Source organism: Sycon ciliatum, chromosome 8 (assembly GCF_964019385.1).
Source record: "Sycon ciliatum chromosome 8, ocSycCili1.1, whole genome shotgun sequence".
In the NCBI taxonomy this organism is placed as follows: Eukaryota; Metazoa; Porifera; class Calcarea; order Leucosolenida; family Sycettidae; genus Sycon; species Sycon ciliatum.
The window spans coordinates 31,213,836-31,234,789 of record NC_088650.1 but is presented as its reverse complement, the minus strand read 5'-3'; the positions used below and the strand labels follow the sequence as shown (position 1 = coordinate 31,234,789).

General features: G+C 46.6%; 2 protein-coding genes across 2 annotated transcripts; one reads left to right on the top strand and one right to left on the bottom strand.

Annotated features, from left to right (window-relative positions):
- Positions 1–2,895: 2,895 nt before the first annotated feature.
- On the bottom strand, positions 2,896–10,277 carry LOC135822726 (chromobox protein homolog 2-like). Its single transcript, XM_065335553.1, has 4 exons — positions 9,916–10,277; positions 7,130–7,251; positions 5,767–5,911; positions 2,896–4,418 (listed from the first exon to the last, which is right to left on the bottom strand). Exons 1-4 carry the CDS (start codon positions 10,003–10,005, stop codon positions 3,504–3,506), a joined length of 1,272 nt encoding a protein of 423 aa, XP_065191625.1. The 5' UTR covers positions 10,006–10,277; the 3' UTR covers positions 2,896–3,503.
- Positions 10,278–12,113: 1,836 nt separating this feature from the next.
- On the top strand, positions 12,114–19,120 carry LOC135822732 (eukaryotic translation initiation factor 1b-like). The gene is made up of 3 exons (XM_065335558.1): positions 12,114–12,309; positions 16,063–16,232; positions 18,271–19,120. The coding sequence occupies exons 1-3, from the start codon at positions 12,276–12,278 to the stop codon at positions 18,415–18,417; spliced, it is 351 nt and encodes a 116-aa protein (XP_065191630.1). The 5' UTR covers positions 12,114–12,275; the 3' UTR covers positions 18,418–19,120.
- Positions 19,121–20,954: the final 1,834 nt, after the last annotated feature.

The following is a 20,954-nucleotide window of genomic DNA, read 5'->3' as shown; positions in this document are numbered from 1 at the left end:
CAAAATGTCACTAAAAGCGCCATTTCGTTCTTATAAAAGCACGGATGACCGCGATTGGCCCATATGTTGTAGTCTTTTGGACGCTGAGTCGACTGGTTTTGGTCCGAAAAGGCTGCGATGCAGCGTTCCTCCTTTATTCCCAATCGAACATGGTTGAACAAGCGGTCACGTGCTCCTGCGTACACCAGTCACCTGGTCACCGTGCCTGCAGGGTACAACTTACTAGCCTGTTTGACCTTTTTTGGGTGCAGTCCTGTCACTCGAGTTGAACTCGAGTTGAACCTTGGTGTGAAAGTTGTCACCTGCTGGCGCGGTGACCAGGTGATTTGGGCACCCAGGAGCACGTGACCGCTTGTTCAACCATGTTCGATTGGGAATAAAGGAGGAACGCTGCATCGCAGCCTTTTCGGACCAAAACCAGTCGACTCAGCGTCCAAAAGACTACAACATATGGGCCAATCGCGGTCATCCGTGCTTTTATAAGAACGAAATGGCGCTTTTAGTGACATTTTGCATACAAATCCCCATCTAGTAGGGCGCAGTCACCCAGTTTCGGTGGAAGTGCGCGAGTTCGATTGGGATTCAAGTAGGAAGGGAGCGTCGCAGCTTCCTCGGACCAAGACCATTCGACTCAGCACCCAGAAGACTACAACTGGTGAAAATTTGATTTTAGGGTATACTTCCCCTTTAATAGAATAAGGTAGCACAGGTAGACAGTACGACACTGAAAATTTGGGTGGAACCAGGCAAGATGTGAACTAGGGGTTCAACCGAAGGAATTTTTGATTTTGGCCCTGGGAAACTAAAGATATGGTCACAAAGTCCGTGAATGCTCTACAGCGATCCCTTCATCTAGAAAAAATCGCTTCGGTTAAACTGTAGCTTAGTATCTACTGAGGATTTTGAGCCATCGATTGTCAAAATCGGCCAATATTGTGCTACCTTATACTGTTTTGAAGTGAGCTAAGTCGGCAGGGGCGCACGCGAACTCCCGTGCGCGACGACAGGGAAGGAAGCCTGTGCATATGCGTTGTACGATGCGGAAACTACACCAGCGAGGCAGCAGCAAGGCGTTTTTTGCAATGTTTCCTCCGTGACTGACAAACTCTTGAAATATTATTCACCGTTTGCTGTCTCGCTCATCGGCGCTCTACTGCTGTGTGCTTCAGCAGCTATGGCGAACCGAAAATACATGACCAGTACAACGGCGAAGCCATTTGATTCGTCCTCTTGCAACGAAACAGAGTGGCAAATCAAATAATTCACAACTCTCCATCGTCACTTCTCACAGCAGCGTGGCACGGCTCTTTCACTCGTGTAAGTGCATTAACAAAACGCTCTGAGAACAGAGATAACGAACTAGAACACGGTGTGAGTCTTTGCTTCATTCCATCAAGGAGCTCTTGTCCTCTACCTCTCCTCACCTGCGCCAGTGCATCAGCGGAGGACATAGATGTCGATCCCTTTCTCACTAAAAAAACTCGGCGGCAGAACTCGCGACTTCTCATCGCAGGACTCAGCGTGCGAACGAACTGTCTGAAGCCTTCGGCTTACGAGGCCAGCACTGCTCGCAACACACTCGCTCGGAAAGAAGCAATAACAACGACAGTGAACGGCAACCAAAGTGAAACGCAAGTCCCCAGGCGGTCTCCGTCTTCCTCAGTTCTACTGCTTCTTGTCAGTCACCAGGTCACTGCAACTCTCTCCTTGCTGTGCTCCGCGCCGCGTAGGCGAGCACAGCTCGAGTCACGCGAGCTCATTTCTATGGTGATCAGATTTCAAGATGTCCTCCCACGTAATCGAGTTTTGGCATCCCAACCGTGAGCCCTGAAGTTGCCGCTTCTTGACAGCCGTGTGTGGGGATTGCCCTATCAAAAATTTGATAATAATAATAATAATAATAATAATAATAATAATAATAATAATAATAATAATAATAATAATAATATTCGTGGCACTCAAGATCGCGGCCCCTTTGGCGCTTCATTTTGCTTGACATCTGCAAAACATCTCCGAATTCTTCGAGACCCGTTCTTGAGTATGTAATCCCAGTTTCTTCGACTTCTCTTTTCTTCTTCTTCTAGAAGCTAGAGAATATAAGAACGCACCCTTGTCAAAGTTACAGTTTTATTGTGACAAAATATTAATTACGAACTAATTACATGTAAAAAGGCGACGTGGAGACAATAATCTTAATAATGCAATGAATATAACTAAATGCGCACTCATATCACAACCAACTCTCCTATTGTAGTTTCATCATTCTCTTTAGTCACGAATTCCATTGATAATTGTGACAAGAAAACGTTCTGGAATACATGATTCGTCCCCATCATGCCCATGGTTGTGATATGAGTGCGCATTTAGTTATATTCATTGCATAATTACATGTACTTAGCTTTTGCGACTAAAAATTAATCTTGGTATTGATTACTACTATAGACTAGTACTGTATCATCAAGACTGACAAGAGTGCATAAACAGTTTATGGACTCCTGGTAATGGTCCTACAACTTGTGTAGGGGGTTATAAGTATCATGACATTGTACTGTTTTCATACTCCCTTTTTTGTCTTCTAAAAAGTATCAATAAATAATCATGCATGCAGGTGTTTTCAAACTCTTTTTTCTTTCTAAAAGTAAAAACATCACAGTAATGGATGGCCACTCAACACACTTACAAAGCTACTACAGAATCAATTATTCATTGTCATTCGCTGAGAAAAAAGGCTGCTTGTGGAAGATGAATACTGTGATCATGAGATGCTCACAAAATACACACATGCCTCTCTCTCTCTCTCCCTCCCTCCCCCTCCCTCCCTCCCCCTCCCCCCTCTCTCTCTCTCTCTCTCTCTCTCACTCACTCACTGACGCTGTCAACAAGCTCACAAGCAGAGGCGGATTTCAGAGAGGTTACTTTGCAGCATTTCAGAACAAAATTTAATGTTCAAGAGTATCATATCATTGATCCTGTGATAAGCTGGCCTATGGGACATGATCAACATGGAAAAGCTGCCTGCAGCTCTCGACTCAAGCGGAATAACACAACGAAGGGATACAGAAGCGCACCAAACCAATGCGGCAAGGAATGACATGCAGAGATTGCGGTAGCAATGAATACTAAGAGCGAGTAAGGCGTTTTTGCTTGCGATAAGTATGGGACCATCACAAATAAGATTTTATAGTGCTGAGTTTGGATGAGGACACTAGAGTCTGAGCGGGAGGGGAGGAACATTTAAATAATGTGGCCAGCGAAGAAGAGGATTCGCTAGTTGATAAATCTTCCGGCAGATCACAAGGACTACAACTGTGGTATTACTAAGGCTACTTTTTCTCGGCATATGATAATGCGTCTAGTTCTTTTCAATGGAAATGATAATGTTGACTGGATAACGGCGGCATGACCCTGGATACCATACGAGCTGGAAAAATAGAGATCTGGTGAAATATTTTAGGATTTGCCGGTGGTGGACGACCGGGAAAAACGATAGAGGTCCCAGTCGTCTAAAGCTGGCACACATCCTCCGCGACTATGTCAGACGACACGTCAGTCACATAGGTGACCTCAACAGGACTATAGAGGCACGACAGTGTTCGTTTGACTTCCTCGCTGATTACAGGCGGGGCGAACTGCGAGGGCCGCAGCACGGAGTGGCAGTCAGCGGGGATGTCGCAGTGATTCGAAACGGCGTACGGGAACAGGAAGACACGCTTGCGACGGTCGCTAGACCACTCCTCGCTGACACTGTTCTTGCGCTGAGAGTCGATACGTGACAAGGATAAACCGCAGCCCTCACTCCAGAGAGGACGTCGGAATGCACTCTCGTCAGGAGTCGGCAGCAGCTTCTCCTGCCGACGTAGCAAGTCGACGTACCCACGGTATGGCGGTAGTGATGGCGTCGGTGGTTGTTGCACGCGGCCTCGGTCCAACAGTGCCTCTCTAGTGCCGCGATTCGGAGCACAGCCCGGGGCAGCTGACGCAGCATTGTCTACAAAGCAGTCGTCGCTGCTCACACTGCTGAGTCCACTGGTAGCAAGCCGGGCCTCAGAGCTGTTAGCTGCAACTGTCTTCCGGTTCTCCACACCAGCACGCACAGGCAAGCTGCCGCCACCATGCTTCACACTCTGCTTGCGGTGAGATGCTGAAGACGATGACGATGATGCAGATGATACGGGTAATGATGCTGCAGATGGAGTTTTAGTATGAAGCGTAACAGGGAGAGATGGCTTAGCATGATTCGCCGTTGGAACTTTCGGCTTGTGATGATGATTCTTTAGCTTTGTTGCCAGCGCACCTGCCGGTAGATGCTTACCGCCGCCATTGCTGGTCGCCAGCACAGCTGTCTTACTGCTCAAGGATAAGGATGACGACGATAGCTGAATTGCTCTTTGCTGGTGATTTTGCTGGACAGCCAGAGCCTAATGCATACACACATATTGCACGCGCACGCGCACAAACACACACACACACACACACACAACAGGTAAAACAATCACCAACAAACCAAGAAGGTACCAGAAGCACAAGTGCATCGCACCAACATCGTGTATAGAAGCAGCTAACACAATAATAATTTCACGGTCAGGGTGACAACCTGTCAGCCCGAGGTTCCCACGTCCGTGGGAACACCACCACCCTCAAGGACAAAGGCGCAGATGCAGCTCCAAAAGCGGTGGGAGGTGAGTAGATCAGACCCACCACAAAGTGACAGAGGATCCAACATGGCCGACATCATTTGACCCATAGACGCAGTCAAGTGGTGTTGGAAACTCAAAACTAACACAGCTGTCTTGTGCGGTCATGATGGATGAGATAATGTGCTACAGCTATATAAGTCAAGTTACTAGTAAGACACCCAACACATCCGTATAAGGAAAATACACCAGACTTGACCTCCATATGCAGCAAGAACAGTGGGGGGGGGGGGGGGGGGGGCACAATCTTGTGGAAGAGACACGTGCTACCACATGCCTGCCAAGTAAGGCCCATCCTGCCAAATAAGGCCCATATTCACCATAACATGCACACATGCGCACCACACACACTAGGCCTAGCCCAAATTTGCTCGGGGCGCTTCGATATTTTGCCGGCAAATTTTGCCCAAGCACTTTCCATATTTTGCTTGGCATTGCCTTTCGTTTCCGATATTTTGCTCCATTTTGCTCCTGCTTTGTGGCAAAAATAGCTTCGAATGAACCGTCTACTTTGGTAAAAGTGGATGGTGACTCTGATGAGGAAAGCAAAACTGAAAATGGTGTCAGTATTACGGATTTTGTAGCATGATTTCAAATTTATGTACCCCTGACATGTCGACAACCTGCACGAGCTATTTCAGCACGACGTTGGCCCAATGAAACCAAAGAAATTAGAATAAAATTGCCAAAACACACCCGGATCCTCTGTAAATTTCGATATTTTGCTCGGAATTTGCTGGCAATTTCTTTTCGTGGGAAATTTCGATATTTTGCTGGAAGAATTGCCGGCAAATTTGGGCTAGGCCTAACACACACACCATGTACACACACACACACACACACACACCATGTACACACTCACACCATGTACACACACACACACACACACCCACTTGCACATACATGTACACACACTTGCACACACACACACACACATCTAATTTTGCAATCAGTACAACTATTATTATGAGAACACAGCACACATGCCATGTATGCCAGGGGTGCACTCGGCACTCGAATGCTCGGTAAGCAGTAGCCACAAACACAACCATTTCAAAACACCAGTTTTTACCTTCTTCTTTGCGGGAGGCTGTAGCGAAACTCCTGAGGCTGCAGCAGCACCACCCGCAGCATCAGCATTGCTCAGGCGCGGAGCGCTGCAATATGTGGTTGCAGCTGTGGCGGCACCTGCGGCACTATCCGGAGATGACCGGTCCCTGTGAAAAACACCACCAGTCACGCATGGCATCACTTGCAATGGTTGTTTCGAGTACAATCAAGAGTACATACCCGCGAAGCGTGTGCAACTCCCGCATGCAGCGCTGTCCAGACAGAATTTTCAAGCGGACGGCATTTTTTTAGACGATGCAATGCGTTTGTACCGGGTGTCGATGCCTCACAAGTGTTTCCTTGCACTAGTCTGTACAGGATCAAATCGGGCTTTGGCCACCACTGGTCCAGGACATAAATGTTACTAGTACACCACACAATGCATCATAAAAGTTGAGCTGCACACTCTTTGGTGTTGCGTACGCTTGCTACCATGCACAACTTCAAAGGAAACCTTGACTCACGGAGAACACATACCACAGCCACAGGTTGACTATCCAAACACGTTGGTACTAGCCCCATTTCGGATAAATGAACAATGCGAGTAATTGAACCATAGCTTTTTCCATACTGTTACATTACCCAATGTGCATTTACAGTCCATTCATCGGAAACTGGCACCCTGACATTTTGGTGTCTCCCACACATAGTTGTAGATATCGTGAAAACAACAGCACATCCTGCATTGTGCGACCCGTGCAATTACTCCTTGCCACATTTGAGGCCAGAAAAGTCCAACAGGGAAATAGAAATTCAGCCAGGTTTTACAAAATTGGGACAGGTATGCCATGGCAAAATGTATGGAGAAGCAGATCCCAAGCCCAGATTTTCGAGATTTAAAGTGGGCTTTTGATCCTCAATTCGGCCCAAATCGGACTTTCAAAAGCCAGCGGGACTATTTCCGATGAATGGACTGTAGTGTAGTGGCCTTTACGCACGCTGCTGCTCATGGTATACACCACTGTCTTCACGTGACAATAGGACCAAGACATGCGCGCTGTTGCATGAAATCTTCTACGCATGGCATGCAGAATTGCAGCGGAAGTTGGCAAAGGGGCGGAATGTGATACCCCGTGAAGCATATTGAGCTGATGTCTTACTATTATTCCCAAAGGCCAGGTCCGAATGTGTGAAGATCGGACACCCCATATATCCGGCTAAACTATTAATTTTAGTTCCTGTGAGCACGCTCCGTACTACACATTCACATCACGTCACATGAGCATGGTCACGGAGACAGACAATCCGCGTAGCGTCAGTCCATGAATACGGCCGTCAAGTCTATCGTGTTTACCGGCCACAACACACCGGCACCAACGACATACCTTTCCCGCTCGCTTTTCAGGAATGCCTGCAGTAAATTGGGATCAAGAAGATGTTCTTCGGGCTCCCATGTGTTGGACTTTTCCGGATAATTTTTCCACTTTACAAGATATTCCACCCTATCCTGTAGCCCAAACGGAAACCAAACACACACGGTACAGAGATAGAGAGATAGAGAGAAGAGAGAGAGAGAGAGAGAGAGAGAGAGAGAGAGAGAGAGAGAGAGAGAGAGAGAGAGAGAGAGAGAGAGAGAGAGAGAGAGAGAAGGGAGAGTGAGTGAGAGAGAGAGAGAGAGAGAGAGAGAGAGAGAGAGAGAGAGAGAGAGAGAGAGAGAGAGAGAGAGAGAGAGAGAGAGAGAGAGAGAGAGAGAGAGAGAGAGAGAGAGAGAGAGACACACACACACAGAAAGAGAGAGACCGAGACAAGAATGGCAAAGTCAGACGGAAACTGATTGTCACCACCAAGACGATGTGGCAAAATCTTCATCCGGGACTACATAGTACAGTACTGATACTCCACTTTTAAACTCGGATACTGAGGGTGCGTTTGGTTGGTACGACCTAGAACAGGATTCACCAGAACAGCGTGTTAGGTTGGGACTACACCTGTTCTGGGTCGGCCAGAAGATGTTCTGCTTGCTCCGGCCTCGAGGCCGGAGCAGACCGAGCAGTTTCACTTTTTCACAGTGAAACCTGGCGGGAACATCGATTTTGGTCCCAAATGATCACGTTCATACGCTTTTGGGTTGGACTCGTCGTACCGTACACAGTGACCATGGTGACCCATACACATTTTGAAGAATGCACCAAGTTTGGCATATTTTTCACAAAAATGTGCTCTGTTTCTGGAGTACCGTTTGGTTGGCATGAGGCTGCTCCATGTGCACCAGCTGTTCGATAGATCGTACCAACCAAACACACCCCGAGCCAACGTTAAATTATATAAGTGTCCCTTCTTTTTTTGGGGGAGGGGGGGGGGGGTGTCCCAGCCATCCCAGATAATTGATCCTCCGGCTAATCGATTCTCTACCGTACATGCACATGACATTGTACACACACATACATGTTTGCACATGTGTATGTGTGTATGTGTACGTGTGTATGTGCACGTGTGTATGAGGAGGGAGGGGCCCCTACAATTTTTCCTGGCTAGAACCCTAATCTGTCCCTCCAGGAACTTGCGATTCCGCGGCCGCGTTGTTTTCCGCGATTTGAACAAAAGTCCGTGATATCCGCGATATTTGAAAAATCATCCGCGTTATTGTAGAAAACTGTCCTTGATACTTGAAAAGCACCGCGATATTTCGAAAAGCAACCGCGATATTCGGGTCTTTCTTCGATGTTGTTTAGTTCTTCAAGCTCATCAGTAGTTTGCTTGTGAGATCGACACCAGAATGGAGAAGTTTCTGGGCAAATCAGCGGCTGACAAGTCACAAAATAAGGCTCGCGTCGAGTGTTGTCCGAGGATGGAGGAAAGCTGTCTTGCAGTTGAACACAGTCAGCGCAGCACACGTACGTTCTGTTTTGTCATGCATGATTTATGCTGTACGACCCGTACATCGTACACCACTACAGTACAAGTACCAAAATCGGCCGCAATTTCCGCAATTTTACCACAAAAATCCCGCAATATTTGACAAAATCCGCAATATTCCCCGCAATTTGTGGCATTTTACCTCGCAACTTTTTCCGCGATATTTCCGAAATGTCTCCGCAAGTTTCTGGAGGGACAGCCTAATGACGATGGATATATTTATATTTATAGGCCGAGGGAATGGAAAAGGGAAATCCCTAAAGAAAAAATTGGCTGTCACCTCCAGGACTCGAACCAGGGACATTAGCTTGAGGCCAGCAATACCCTAACCACTGAGTTATGGTGTAGCTGTCATCCCAGCAGACCGTTGAACATTTTCTTCAGACTTCGAAACTCACACTTCCTGTGACACTACACAGGCTGATGGGACGCAGCCCTCACTGTACCCACACACTTCACGCACATACATTTTTATCGAAACATGACAAACATTTTCTTTTAAGGCACGCCCAGGATACAGTCAACCTTGCGAACAACGACCCTGCATCGTGCCGGAGAAAAGTGTCGTTATTCGCGAGGTTCAAAGTATGCAGATAAATGGCCATATAGGGCAGGCGTGTACCCCTCAGACTCAGTGTTTCTAAGTTGCCCGGGAACCCCTTCCGGGGGTGCAGCGCCGCCGCCAAAAACCTTCGAAAACTACAGTAAAACAAAACTCAGTTGCTGAAACGCAACGGCTGAAGTGCTCTCAGAGTCAGAATTAGGCCCCTAAATAGCTAAGAAGGAGCAGCAACACAGTGCAGGTTGTGCAAGAACTCAACAGTCGCAGGAAGGTCCGCACATGTCTATTTGTAGGGCATAAGGCAGTATATTGTTGAAATCATAAATCATGAATCAGAGAATTCAGAGAATTCTCAGTTCAAAATTCTGTATTCAATTGTGTACGCATTGCTCAACACGATATGCGATGTGTGCAGCCAAATGCCACGATGCAATTACACATGGACGACGGGAGTAAACGTTGGGAATATTTTTGTCTCCACCTTGTCACCAACACAGGGGCGTTGACGACATGTCCGTGTAGATAATTCGAAAAATCTATCTGCAGCCACAATCACGGCCAGTCCAACGCCCGCGGCAAGTTCCCCCATAATAGTAAAACAAAACCAAACATTCGAAACGACGTCCGTCCCATTTCACAGACATTTTGACCGCAGGAGAATTTTTCTCGTCACGGTTATCAAGGTTATCATACCTTGGTCTTCCTCTTCTCTCTGATGCACTCTGCAGTGAACACTCCCACCGACCCAGAGCTTTGAGTGCGACGCTTCCGAGGCACCACCATGATGCTTGCTCACACCATGCGCTCCGAACAACCGCCAAACTGGCTTGCACGGGTCAATGGGAAGATGGAATCGATCAACAAGAGGAACCGAACAACCGTGCTCGTCCCTGGAGATACTCAGTCTTCCGTAATTTTGGTCACATCCACACAGAACAAGTGAGAGCAACCGGCGGTACGATGCGATTCTTCTTCAAATTTGTGTTCAGCCAACAGTAGAATGATAGAAGTGGCCACTGTCACAAACTCAAGTCAGGGTCAAAAGACGGCAGCGACTGCGGAACTTCAGCACGCACAGCGCGGTACGGTTTCAACATAAATTGCCCCTATACTAGCCTAGGACAGCGCGCAAAATGTATGTCAACATGCGCCAAGTCGCGCATGCACAGCAGAACTGACTCGACTACGCAGTCGCAGGTCTGGCGTCTGGCGACGTGTAGATCTACGCGTCCACGTCTAGAGATTTCTGGATCATGAGTGTAGAAAACGGCTGCAAGTGCAACACACAGTACAGACGATCTACCGTAATAATTATTTCGAATACCGGTACCTACCGGTATATTATATAAGCACAGTCTCCACGTCTCCAAGAACACCTTGGGGCGGCATTCAAAAAAATGAAGTGCCCAGTCTCTTAAAGCACACTGTGTAAATTCAGTATCTGTACCGCGGTACGCGCGGTACCGGCGAAAAAAAGTTGAAATGTGTACAGTCCATTCATAAAAAGATGGGTCCTGGCTCTGGCGAGCTCCCGTATTTGGCGATTTTTCGTGATTTCATCGTACACAGTGCAGTGCTGCGAACTTTGAAATTTGAAAAAGGGTCCAAAAAGGGTGCCTGAACTGGGGTTCGAACCGCAGAATGCACTGTTGCAGGCGGGGTCAAACGGCCTGGATTTTGATGGTTTTTCCCAATTCAGTGCTTTTGGGGCAAAACCTGGCCGAAATCCTATTCTTCCTATGGCTTGCTTTTTGGACAAAAAAAACTTCAGAAACATAATTGGAAGAGGATTCCATATGGGATTGCAGAAAAAAATTCTAAAAAAACTCAATGTTTGACCCATTTATGGCCAAAAGCTAGAAGTTCATTTTTTTCTGAATGGACTGTAGTAGTAGTAGTAGTAGAATTTATTATTTTGATAGGGAAGGCCCTACAGACGTTGCCGTCTTGTTACAGGGAACCCTAAGTGCTCTTTACAGAGCGAAACAAAAACGGATACATGTAGATGCTCAACCTGACGACACGAGACAGGCAGTGTGTGTCTGACATGAATTTGGCATGGCAACATGCCTCTGAAATGAGGTTGAAATAATAATGGAACAGTCTCCAATAAAGGAACGTCTCCCCTATAGCACGGGGCGGAGGTACATTGAAAAATAATTTTAATAATTATTAAAGGCCTTTGTTGTACTTGTAGGATTGTTTTACACGAAGATCTTGTCCCGGCGCCGCTTGCACAGTCAGCACGGTCAGCTAGTGCACTGGTGAAAATGAAAGCAAGCAAGCTCCCGGTATCTACTCTACTCGGCTAGTAGTAGTAGTAGTACGTTGTAGCTCGATTGTCTTGAGCTTGTACACGTACAGTTGTACTTCGACAAAGCGCCATACATAGGCTATGGCGGCATGTACTAATCTATGACTTGTAGTTGTACTATGCGCATGCCCCCACACGTCACCACATGTGGGCCGTGTGACGTAGATCTACGTGTGTGGACTGGACATGCACTGTGCATGTGCACACTCATGAGCTCACATGATTTTTCAATTTCTGACAGATTTTGCATACATTTTCACAGGCTCCTGACCTGAGAATCAACTTTATTTTTTACTCAAGGCCATGCCGCCCATGCGCCACTTTTGAAAATGTCATGCGAGTTGCGTCACATGACGGGCGCACTCAGTACCGCGTAGGCGCGTACCGCGTAGGCGCTTACCGGCGACCGGCGTAGGGCCTACAACAGTTGTAGGGGGCCATATATGCGCACATATACGTACATGCAGTTTTTAGCCAGTTTTATCGGATTTGCCATGGCAACTGATTATTTCATGTGATGACGAAAGAAAAATGGCAACTCGAACTGTCTGTGCATGCATGTGTACGTGTGTTGGATATATGGCCCAGTGTTCTGAATGAGACCTTTTTGTAAAGCAATTGCCTGGTGAGCAAAAGTGCTAACAGCTTCAATCGTACGATTATCTTCTCAAAGTTGCGACGAGAGTTGAAGTTAGTTGATCGCCAGTGCTATCTGTGGTGATTTCCTATCAGTATAATCATGGCAGGAGCAGGACCTCCGATGAAGCTTTTCGGTGAGTGGAAGAAATGAAGTGATTTTTTTGCTGCCAATGTTAGACAAAGCTACCAGAGTGAACGATATGCTAGTATGCAACTTGACTGCTCCTATCTCCGCCTGGTTCTAGTAGAATTTGCTAGTGACATGTGTAATTGAAAGGCCTGGTTGGTTTAAGCCATTCTCTTCTTTCGGAGTTGCGGCAGTGTCAGGAGATATTTGGTTGGTTTAGCATTTGTCAGATGCAAGGCAGGCAGTGCTCTGTGTTGTGCTCTGATTATGAACCAGTTGCCTAACAGAGCTAAAAAAAAGCTTGCTTCAAGTAGTCAGTTTACAGAAATAGCTGGGGCCAGAGAGCGCATGAGAACTATTACTGCTTGAATAAACATAATAATACGATGTATAATCCTTTTCAGCATGCACCATGTACATGTCATTGTATAATAAATTAATAATTATCTCCTAGATACAGGGTCAGAGTGGGCAATTGCAAAATATGTTTGCGTCCTTTGGTTTGGCATTCAGCAGAATATTCAATCAGGGACATTGCTATTAATCCTTCATCACCGGCCTGCAGACTTTCCATCATGATATGATGATGACTGATTGATTACTTAAACCTTTGTAACTCCATCATTTCTTGTGCAAATTCAACAATCAAAGGGTCTACGTGGTAGCGAAAACAATTGCCAAAGAGCTAAGATGCCGGACTCCCAGAGATATCGCATGCCGTATTCTTAACTCGGAAAATTCGAATATTTGGTCGATGCTCTTCGCCATTTGGGGGGGGGGGGCTTTTTGCATGCTCTTTGAGCGACTGGGCACATCATAATGACATAGTCGACTGAGGTGTGAATCGCCTTGAAAGAAAATTGAGCGTTCTGCGATGGAGGATAGCGGAATGTCCTTGATGGGACAATTTTCTTGCATATTGGACTTGGAGACACGTTTGCTGTGTTCCCGCGACTGATTGATGGAGCCTGGTATTGGCATTGCTCTCACCGAGAGCTTTCCAACGAGCCTAACATTGTGAAAAACAAGTGAAGGAGACCGAAGTTATGACCTGCTGAAGATGAAAATTGTACTGAAATTTCTAATTATGCTTCATACTGTGCTGGTAGTAAAGGGTTTAAATAACCAAATCCTAGTTTGACACCATTGGACTACGCACATGCATGTATCAGCTGGGAGTTCAGAGCTTCTAGGTGTACTGCTGATTTCGTCCAGTTTTTTGATGGAGTATCACGGGGGGGGGGGGGGGGGGGGGGGGAGCAGTAAACAGGGTGACGAAATTAACATCAACCCCACACGGTGCTGAGTGAACAGTTTCCGGGTTGTGACACTGTTCCCGTGGTAGTTTCACACTGTTTTGTTTCCTCTCTTTTTCTTTTTTTGATGGACTGGCTCTGATTGTTTGGAATTTAAATGGCTCTTGCTGCACTAGTGTGGGGCTCATCATGAGCCTCCCTGGGCAACAAAGACAAAGCCTGGACACCTGTTTCCCCAGTGTGTATAGTGCATCTCTCTAAAACGGTTTCTGGTACCAGCGAGAGACCCACCGCCCCAAAGGACACACAACGCGACCTGTAATGGCTCTGAAGCCAGGCAACTGTTTAAAGGGGAAGTTAAGGCAAAAATTAAAATTTCACCAGTTGTAGTCTTCGGGGTGCTGAGTCGAATGGTCTTGGTCCGAGAAAGCTGAGACGCTCCCTTCCTACTTGAATCCCAATCGAACTCGCGCACTTCCACCGAAACTGGGTGACTGCGCCCTACTAGATTGGGATTTGTATGCAAAATGTCACTAAAAGCGCCATTTCGTTCTTATAAAAGCACGGATGACCGCGATGGGCCCATATGTTGTAGTCTTTTGGACGCTGAGTCGACTGGTTTTGGTCCGAAAAGGCTGCGATGCAGCGTTCCTTCTTTATTCCCAATCGAACATGGTTGAACAAGCGGTCACGTGCTCCTGCGTACACCAGTCACCTGGTCACCGTGCCTTCAGGGTACAACTTACTAGCCAGTTTGACCTTTTTTGGGTGCAGTCCTGTCACTCGAGTTGAACTCGAGTTGAACCTTGGTGTGAAAGTTGTCGCCTGCTGGCGTGGTGACCAGGTGATTTGGGCACCCAGGAGCACGTGACCACTTGTTCAACCATGTTCGATTGGGAATAAAGGAGGAACGCTGCATCGCAGCCTTTTCAGACCAAAACCAGTCGACTCAGCGTCCAAAAGACTACAACATATGGGCCAATCGCGGTCATCCGTGCTTTAAAGGGGAAGTATACCCTAAAATCAAATTTTCACCAGTTGTAGTCTTCGGGGTGCTGAGTCGAATGGTCTTGGTCCGAGGAAGCTGAGACGCTCCCTTCCTCCTTTATTCCCAATCGAACTCGCGTACTTCCACCGAAACTGGGTGACTGCGCCCTACTAGATGGGGATTTGTATGCAAAATGTCACTAAAAGCGCCATTTCATTCTTATAAAAGCACGGATGACCGCGTTTGGCCCATATGTTGTAGTCTTTTGGACGCTGAGTCGACTGGTTTTGGTCCGAAAAGGCTGCGATGCAGCGTTCCTCCTTTATTCTCAATCGAACATGGTTGAACAAGCGGTCACGTGCTCCTGCGTACACCAGTCACCTGGTCACCGTGCCTGCAGGGTACAACTTACTAGCCTGTTTGACCTTTTTTGGGTGCAGTCCTGTCACTCGATTTGAACCTTGGTGTGAAAGTTGTCGCCTGCTGGCGTGGTGACCAGGTGATTTGGGCACCCAGGAGCACGTGACCGCTTCTTCAGCCATGTTCGATTGGGAATAAAGGTACTAGTAGGGCACAGTCACCCAGTTTCGGTGGAAGTGCGCGAGTTCGATTGGGATTCAAGTAGGAAGGGAGCGTCTCAGCTTTCTCGGACCAAGACCATTCGACTCAGCACCCCGAAGACTACAACTGGTGAAATTTTAATTTTTGCCTTAACTTCCCCTTTAAATGCACACCTCCGGGCGTATTGCTCAAGTTGCATGTGTCCTGGTCTGCGTCTATCTGGGCTCTAACCTATGATGATGCTGATGCTAACCCATTTCATCCCCATTCATCAATATGAACACTCTTATCACGAAAAGGGCAAGTGCTGCCTGCTCCTACATCCCCTTTCTCAAACGTCAAAGTCTAGATCTACCCATGTGGGACGTTTTAGCGACTAAGTTCGATAGCTGAGAGACAACTCAGCTATCGCCTCGAGCAGGTCCGAGGTCTCTCCGATGAAGTTTGAGTGAGCGGCGGTAGATCGAACATTTTGCATTTTCTGCGTTGCGTGCTGCGAGTCAACAGTGCATGAAAAATGGATCTTCCCAGCTTGAGGACAGGCGCGACGCGAAGTCACTACAAGAAAAGCTTCCACTCAAAACAATTTGAGCACATCCGAGCTAGGCACAGTGAAATGGCTGAAGGAGACTGATTTCGTCTCAGATCTGGAACTGGACTCATGTTTTGGAGCGCGTTGTTGCGGACAATGAGTAGTGCTCTGACAAGTTTGGGGGCTCCTTATTGTGCTCTCACCAAGAGCTTTCCAACGAGCCCAAGATCGTCAATATCGGTAAAGTAGAACCAAAGTTGTGATGGAAATTGGATGCGCATTTTCGTGAGCGCCACAAATTCTGAGGAAACAAAAAGGTTATAGACTCCAAGGGGTTGAACTGAACCGTCCACGTCTGCTGTTCATTTTATAATCTCAACTGTGTTCTGTTGCTCCGCTGTCACCTGATTTCATTCTGTGCAGATGCGTTTGCGGACGCCAAGACAGAGGGCGAAGCTGGTGCAGGCGCATCTGGAGTCGGCGGAGTGGTGCACATCCGTATTCAGCAGCGTAACGGACGCAAGACTCTCACGACGGTACAAGGTCTGAGCGATGAGTACGACAAGAAGCGCATTGTCAGAGCGCTCAAGAAGGTAAGCTGCCGTGACTGCGGGGATAGATTGTGTTCTTGCACACCCGCCATCTGGGTATTCCCCGCCAAAGCTTGTTGCACGAGTGAAACTCCCCTTGGCCTAGCCTGCTGAAGACCAAACTCCATCTGTTTGCCAGTCACTGTTGTAACTTGCAGCGATTTTCTACTACATGTACTGTAAACGGCTAATTTTAGCGCCAGTTATGTTTTAGGGGTCATCGCAAAAGTTTTTTGCCGTCCCTGAAACGAACACCATTCGTTGGGGGGGGGGGGGGGTTGCGAGCCTCAATCGCAAGTCTGACCGACACTGTACAATAATAATGTCATGTACATGCATGCGACTTTCGTCGTCCAGCATAGCAAGCTGGGTTTGTTTCAGAGGGAGGTGAGGGTTCCGGGTACGAAATGAACAATGTTCGTTTCAGGGACGACAGAAAACCTTTGGCTAAAGTTTAGCCGCGCCAATCGAAATTTTGCATGTACAGTACTGGTCACCTTCTTTTTGACCTCTGAGAAACTTGGATCGCTAAAATATTTCATTGTGAATTGGTCCTGATTCAGAATACGCTAAAAATTTCACCCGCTAAATTAACCGTTCTACAGTATTATGATAATGCTGGGCATGTATCATTGTAACGACAGGGTCGTCGGATGGAGGTAGAAATTGGTACGGCTCCACAGTCAGAGGGGGTCCGGGGAAACTTCCCCCGGGATATTTTTTTCAAAAAACACTCAAAATACACCTCTCAGAGGGTCTCCAAAGGTACGAAGTCATTAAGGATAACAAAGAGACCGACTAGATCTACGAATCATGACGCATACATGCCATGCAGTTCCGTAGTCGACAGTCTAGTCACGCGTTACACGATGCAGTGACCTGACTGGTGCACCTGTGACGGATCCCGGCTCACGATCACGCGTGGTCATGTACAAACTCGATACCCCCATTTTTTTTACACCGGATTTGGACGTTCCGCGTGGGCCACCTGGAGCCAAAAGTGGTACGGCTCGAGCCGTACCAGTCGTACTGCTTCCGAGTCCCGACGCCCTTGAACGATATGTGCATGAAAACAGAGTGTGAGCACGGAATACTGAAAGTCGACAAATTTTTGGCCCGTTCAAATTCCGGCCTCCCCATATCGGCCGCATCAAATTTTCGCCCTCTGCTGCTGCCGCCTGTATACACTGTCAATATGAACCTTGCAAAGCAAAATTTCGGCCGCAACAAACTTTCGGCCAAACATGACCAGGCCGAAAATAGACATGCGCCGAATATTTGTTGACTTCCAGTATTGGCATTTGTGCATGCATAGCACATCATGGCACCTTGGGGATATCGGGTGGGTGGATGTGCCTACAGTATGGTCAGGGGAGTCCAGATGGTGGGGTCTTATGACTTTTCAATGTCCCTATAGTGCGTTTCAAAAGTCCAGACCTCTGGTTTCGAAAAACTGTTAGGCCAGCATCAATAGCACATAAAATTTGTGATCACTTTGTGCATAAAATTTCCAAAATTGGACATTTGTTATCCAATCGCTTAGAAATGTACAGTGCTGGCAACTGAAATCCGACCCCTGAGCGATGGGTTCACATTCTTTGCGATGTGATTTCAGTTGCCAGCACTGTGTGAACATAGTAAAAAAATATGAGAAAAATTGCGGGAGCTGCCAAAGCAATATTCCGAAGAAATTTCTCAAAAGCTCAAACCGAATTTGAATTATTCGAAAAAGTCTAGAGGTCTATACTTTCGAACACACTAGATTGTATAGCTACTTCTCTCCTTTTCACTTTTCGCTTTCCTCATTTATGAACCGTCTGTCAACCGTCAGTCTTGCTGATGGTTATTTATCTTTATCTCACTGTTTGTGACGGTCCTCTGTTGTTTTCTCCCCATCTCCATCTCTCTCTCTCTCTCTCTCTCTCTCTCTCTCTCTCTCTCTCTCTCTCTCTCTCTCTCTCTCTCTCTCTCTCTCTCTCTGTCTCTCTCTCTCTCTTCCTTTGTCCTTCATCTCTTCCTTTTTCCTTGTCTGAAAATACAGCAATTTGCATGTAACGGAACCGTTGTAGACCACTCAGAGTACGGAGAGGTTATCCAGCTGCAGGGAGACCAGAGAAACAACGTATGCCAGTTTTTAACAACAGTCGGACTCGTCAAAGAAGAACAATTGAAAATCCACGGTTTCTAAATCTACTCCATATTTTGTGCATACCTTGCTCTTTTTTTTACAACCATAAGTACCTGATGAAAACAACATAGTTGAAAAGTGCAGTGCTTCCTGCTGTCATGTCGGAGCTGTGAGTGAGTGTGTGTGTGTGTGCTTGTGTGCGTGTGTGTTTGGAAGGAGTGCATGGATATTGCAGCCTATCTCTTCGCCGTTCTCATCATCGTCGCAGTGCTGTACATAGCTGGCATGGTAGCATTAGCAGCAGGTAAAGAACCAGAGATTGCGTTTCTGACATTCGTGGGCTTCATCGAATCTCCTCTATTTCTGTTAATAGGCTTCTGGATGCCTTTACTATGCTTTGCAGGCGGGTCATGTCTGCAGTCCAATGCATTGTTCAGCTGTCAGGTCATGCTTTGTGTTGCTGTGACTACTTCAGTAGTACTTTGAAGGGTGGAATGGGCTTTTATATTTCACTTCATCCGTGCTGCCACTGCTTTAACTTTCTTCGGTACTTTTATGGTTGTGACGCTGTTGCTTGGTTTGGTCCATCCGCTTTGTATTGGGTGAACAACGCACGCTGCTGTGGTGCCTGTCCTTGCTGTTCAATACTCGACTGTTGGCAGCACGCTTTACTACCGTACTAGTTGCACTGTTTGCTGGTTGTCTTCATGATTGCAGCTTAGGAATACTGCTACGACAAAGCGTGCCACGGGTATGCACTTTATTATGGACAAACTATGTGGAGTTGTGCTGGGTGATTGCATGAGTTGCATTTGTCCGTAGTCCGTTTCAATTGTACTGTGTGCGTGCATGTACATGTATACCGGCACGGTACCGTTTTTTTTCTTTTTTTCTACAAAATCCACATATCTCCAGACACTGGGTGGACAATGGAGTGTGGTGGTGGGGCACATTAAGCTCAGCCGACCAGAGGTCTCGGCTTCATAGCTCCATGGACGCACCAAACCGGTATATTCCGTTTGGTGCAGCTGGCTTCCAATCATGAGGTCCATCGCGGGTTCCATTCTTGGTGATTGTGGTTGTGCTTACCTCTCTTCTCTTTGACCCTTTCTCCTCAGTGATTGGTGCAAACCTGGTTTTGTACCACTTTAATATTGAAGATGCATTTCGATCTTTCCTACGATGCATCTCTTTCTTTAAAAATGAATGAATAGAGGTTACCCAATGGCTAAGACCCCCAGGAAAGGTCTCTGTGTGCAATTATTGCTGATGAATTACAAGTGGTAGAAATAGACTAGGAGTGGAATAGATGAATATCAGACCATCCTCGGCTGTTCCTAGCATTGAAGTTGCGTTGCGATAAAGTGCTGGCAGATCAATATGAGCTAAAGACACTACATGCGCACGTATGGGGCATTTACTAAATCAGTTGTGTTCAAGTATGTACAAATAGTGGAATACTCCTGGGGTACTAGCCTAGGAGGTGCTTCTTCTATAGCCATAGATGCATAGAATGTTTTTGTTAGCTCCATATGGGCCATAATTATAATTACAGGCTTGGATATTGCCAACTACATGTAGGGGTTTTATTGGCAGGGGAAACTGGGAAGTACAAAGCCAATTTTTGAAGAGGCCAAATCCTACAATTATACATGTAGACTGGTACAGTGTAATAGGATATTGAAAATTCTGGACACCTTTGCACAAGAGGGTCTGTTACGGAAAAAGTAAAGCCCTTGTGCTGGTGAAGCTTGCGCAGACATCATTTCTGATAAACACAGAATGCAGACTTTTGAAGAAAGAAATTTACTTTGTATTTAATTAAGGTGTGATCTACCCTTTCCCAAAAATTGGTTAAATTAAAATCATATATAATAATTATAATGAAAAAGGATTTGACAGACAAAGAGATAACGGCTTGTGTAGCTTTTGGCTAGCATCAAGTGCGTGTGTGTGAATATGATGAGTGAGCTTCGTTTGTACATGTACCTGTAGAGGTGGTGATGTGAAAAGGACCTATAAGTTACTAGTTAATATGACAAACAGCCCACCAAGGTAACGAGATAATACTGTATTAATACATGTACATGTATGTATCATACAGTGACCATGCTGCACTAGGCACCGTTCAACTGCGCAACCCATTAAAGCAGTCAAAATCAATAATAAGCAGTCAATATAGCCCTAACTAAGGAGTGAAATATGCAGGAATATTTGACTGCTTTAATAGGCACACTATAAAGCGAAATCAATGGGAGTCAATACTAAGAGAGCAATACTCAGTCAGATAGTGCGTCGGACAACAAGGCACAACACTGACAAGGATATTGAGACATTTGACGACCTAACACTTACAATTGTAGTTCCAACACATCTACGAAGTGCAAACCAACAACCTTCCACTTGGAAGGCTCAGCTCAGGTGCGGAAAGTTCCAATGAGGAGGGAAGGGATGCACGAAGATGTGCACGAGCTATGCGCCTCGGCAGGTAACCAACGAGTTACGTTAGTACAATCATGTACATGTAGTACTGTACTTTTCTTCATTGGGATTATGTCATGCCACCTGTAGTTTTGCACCAATCGTCGCGGGCCGGC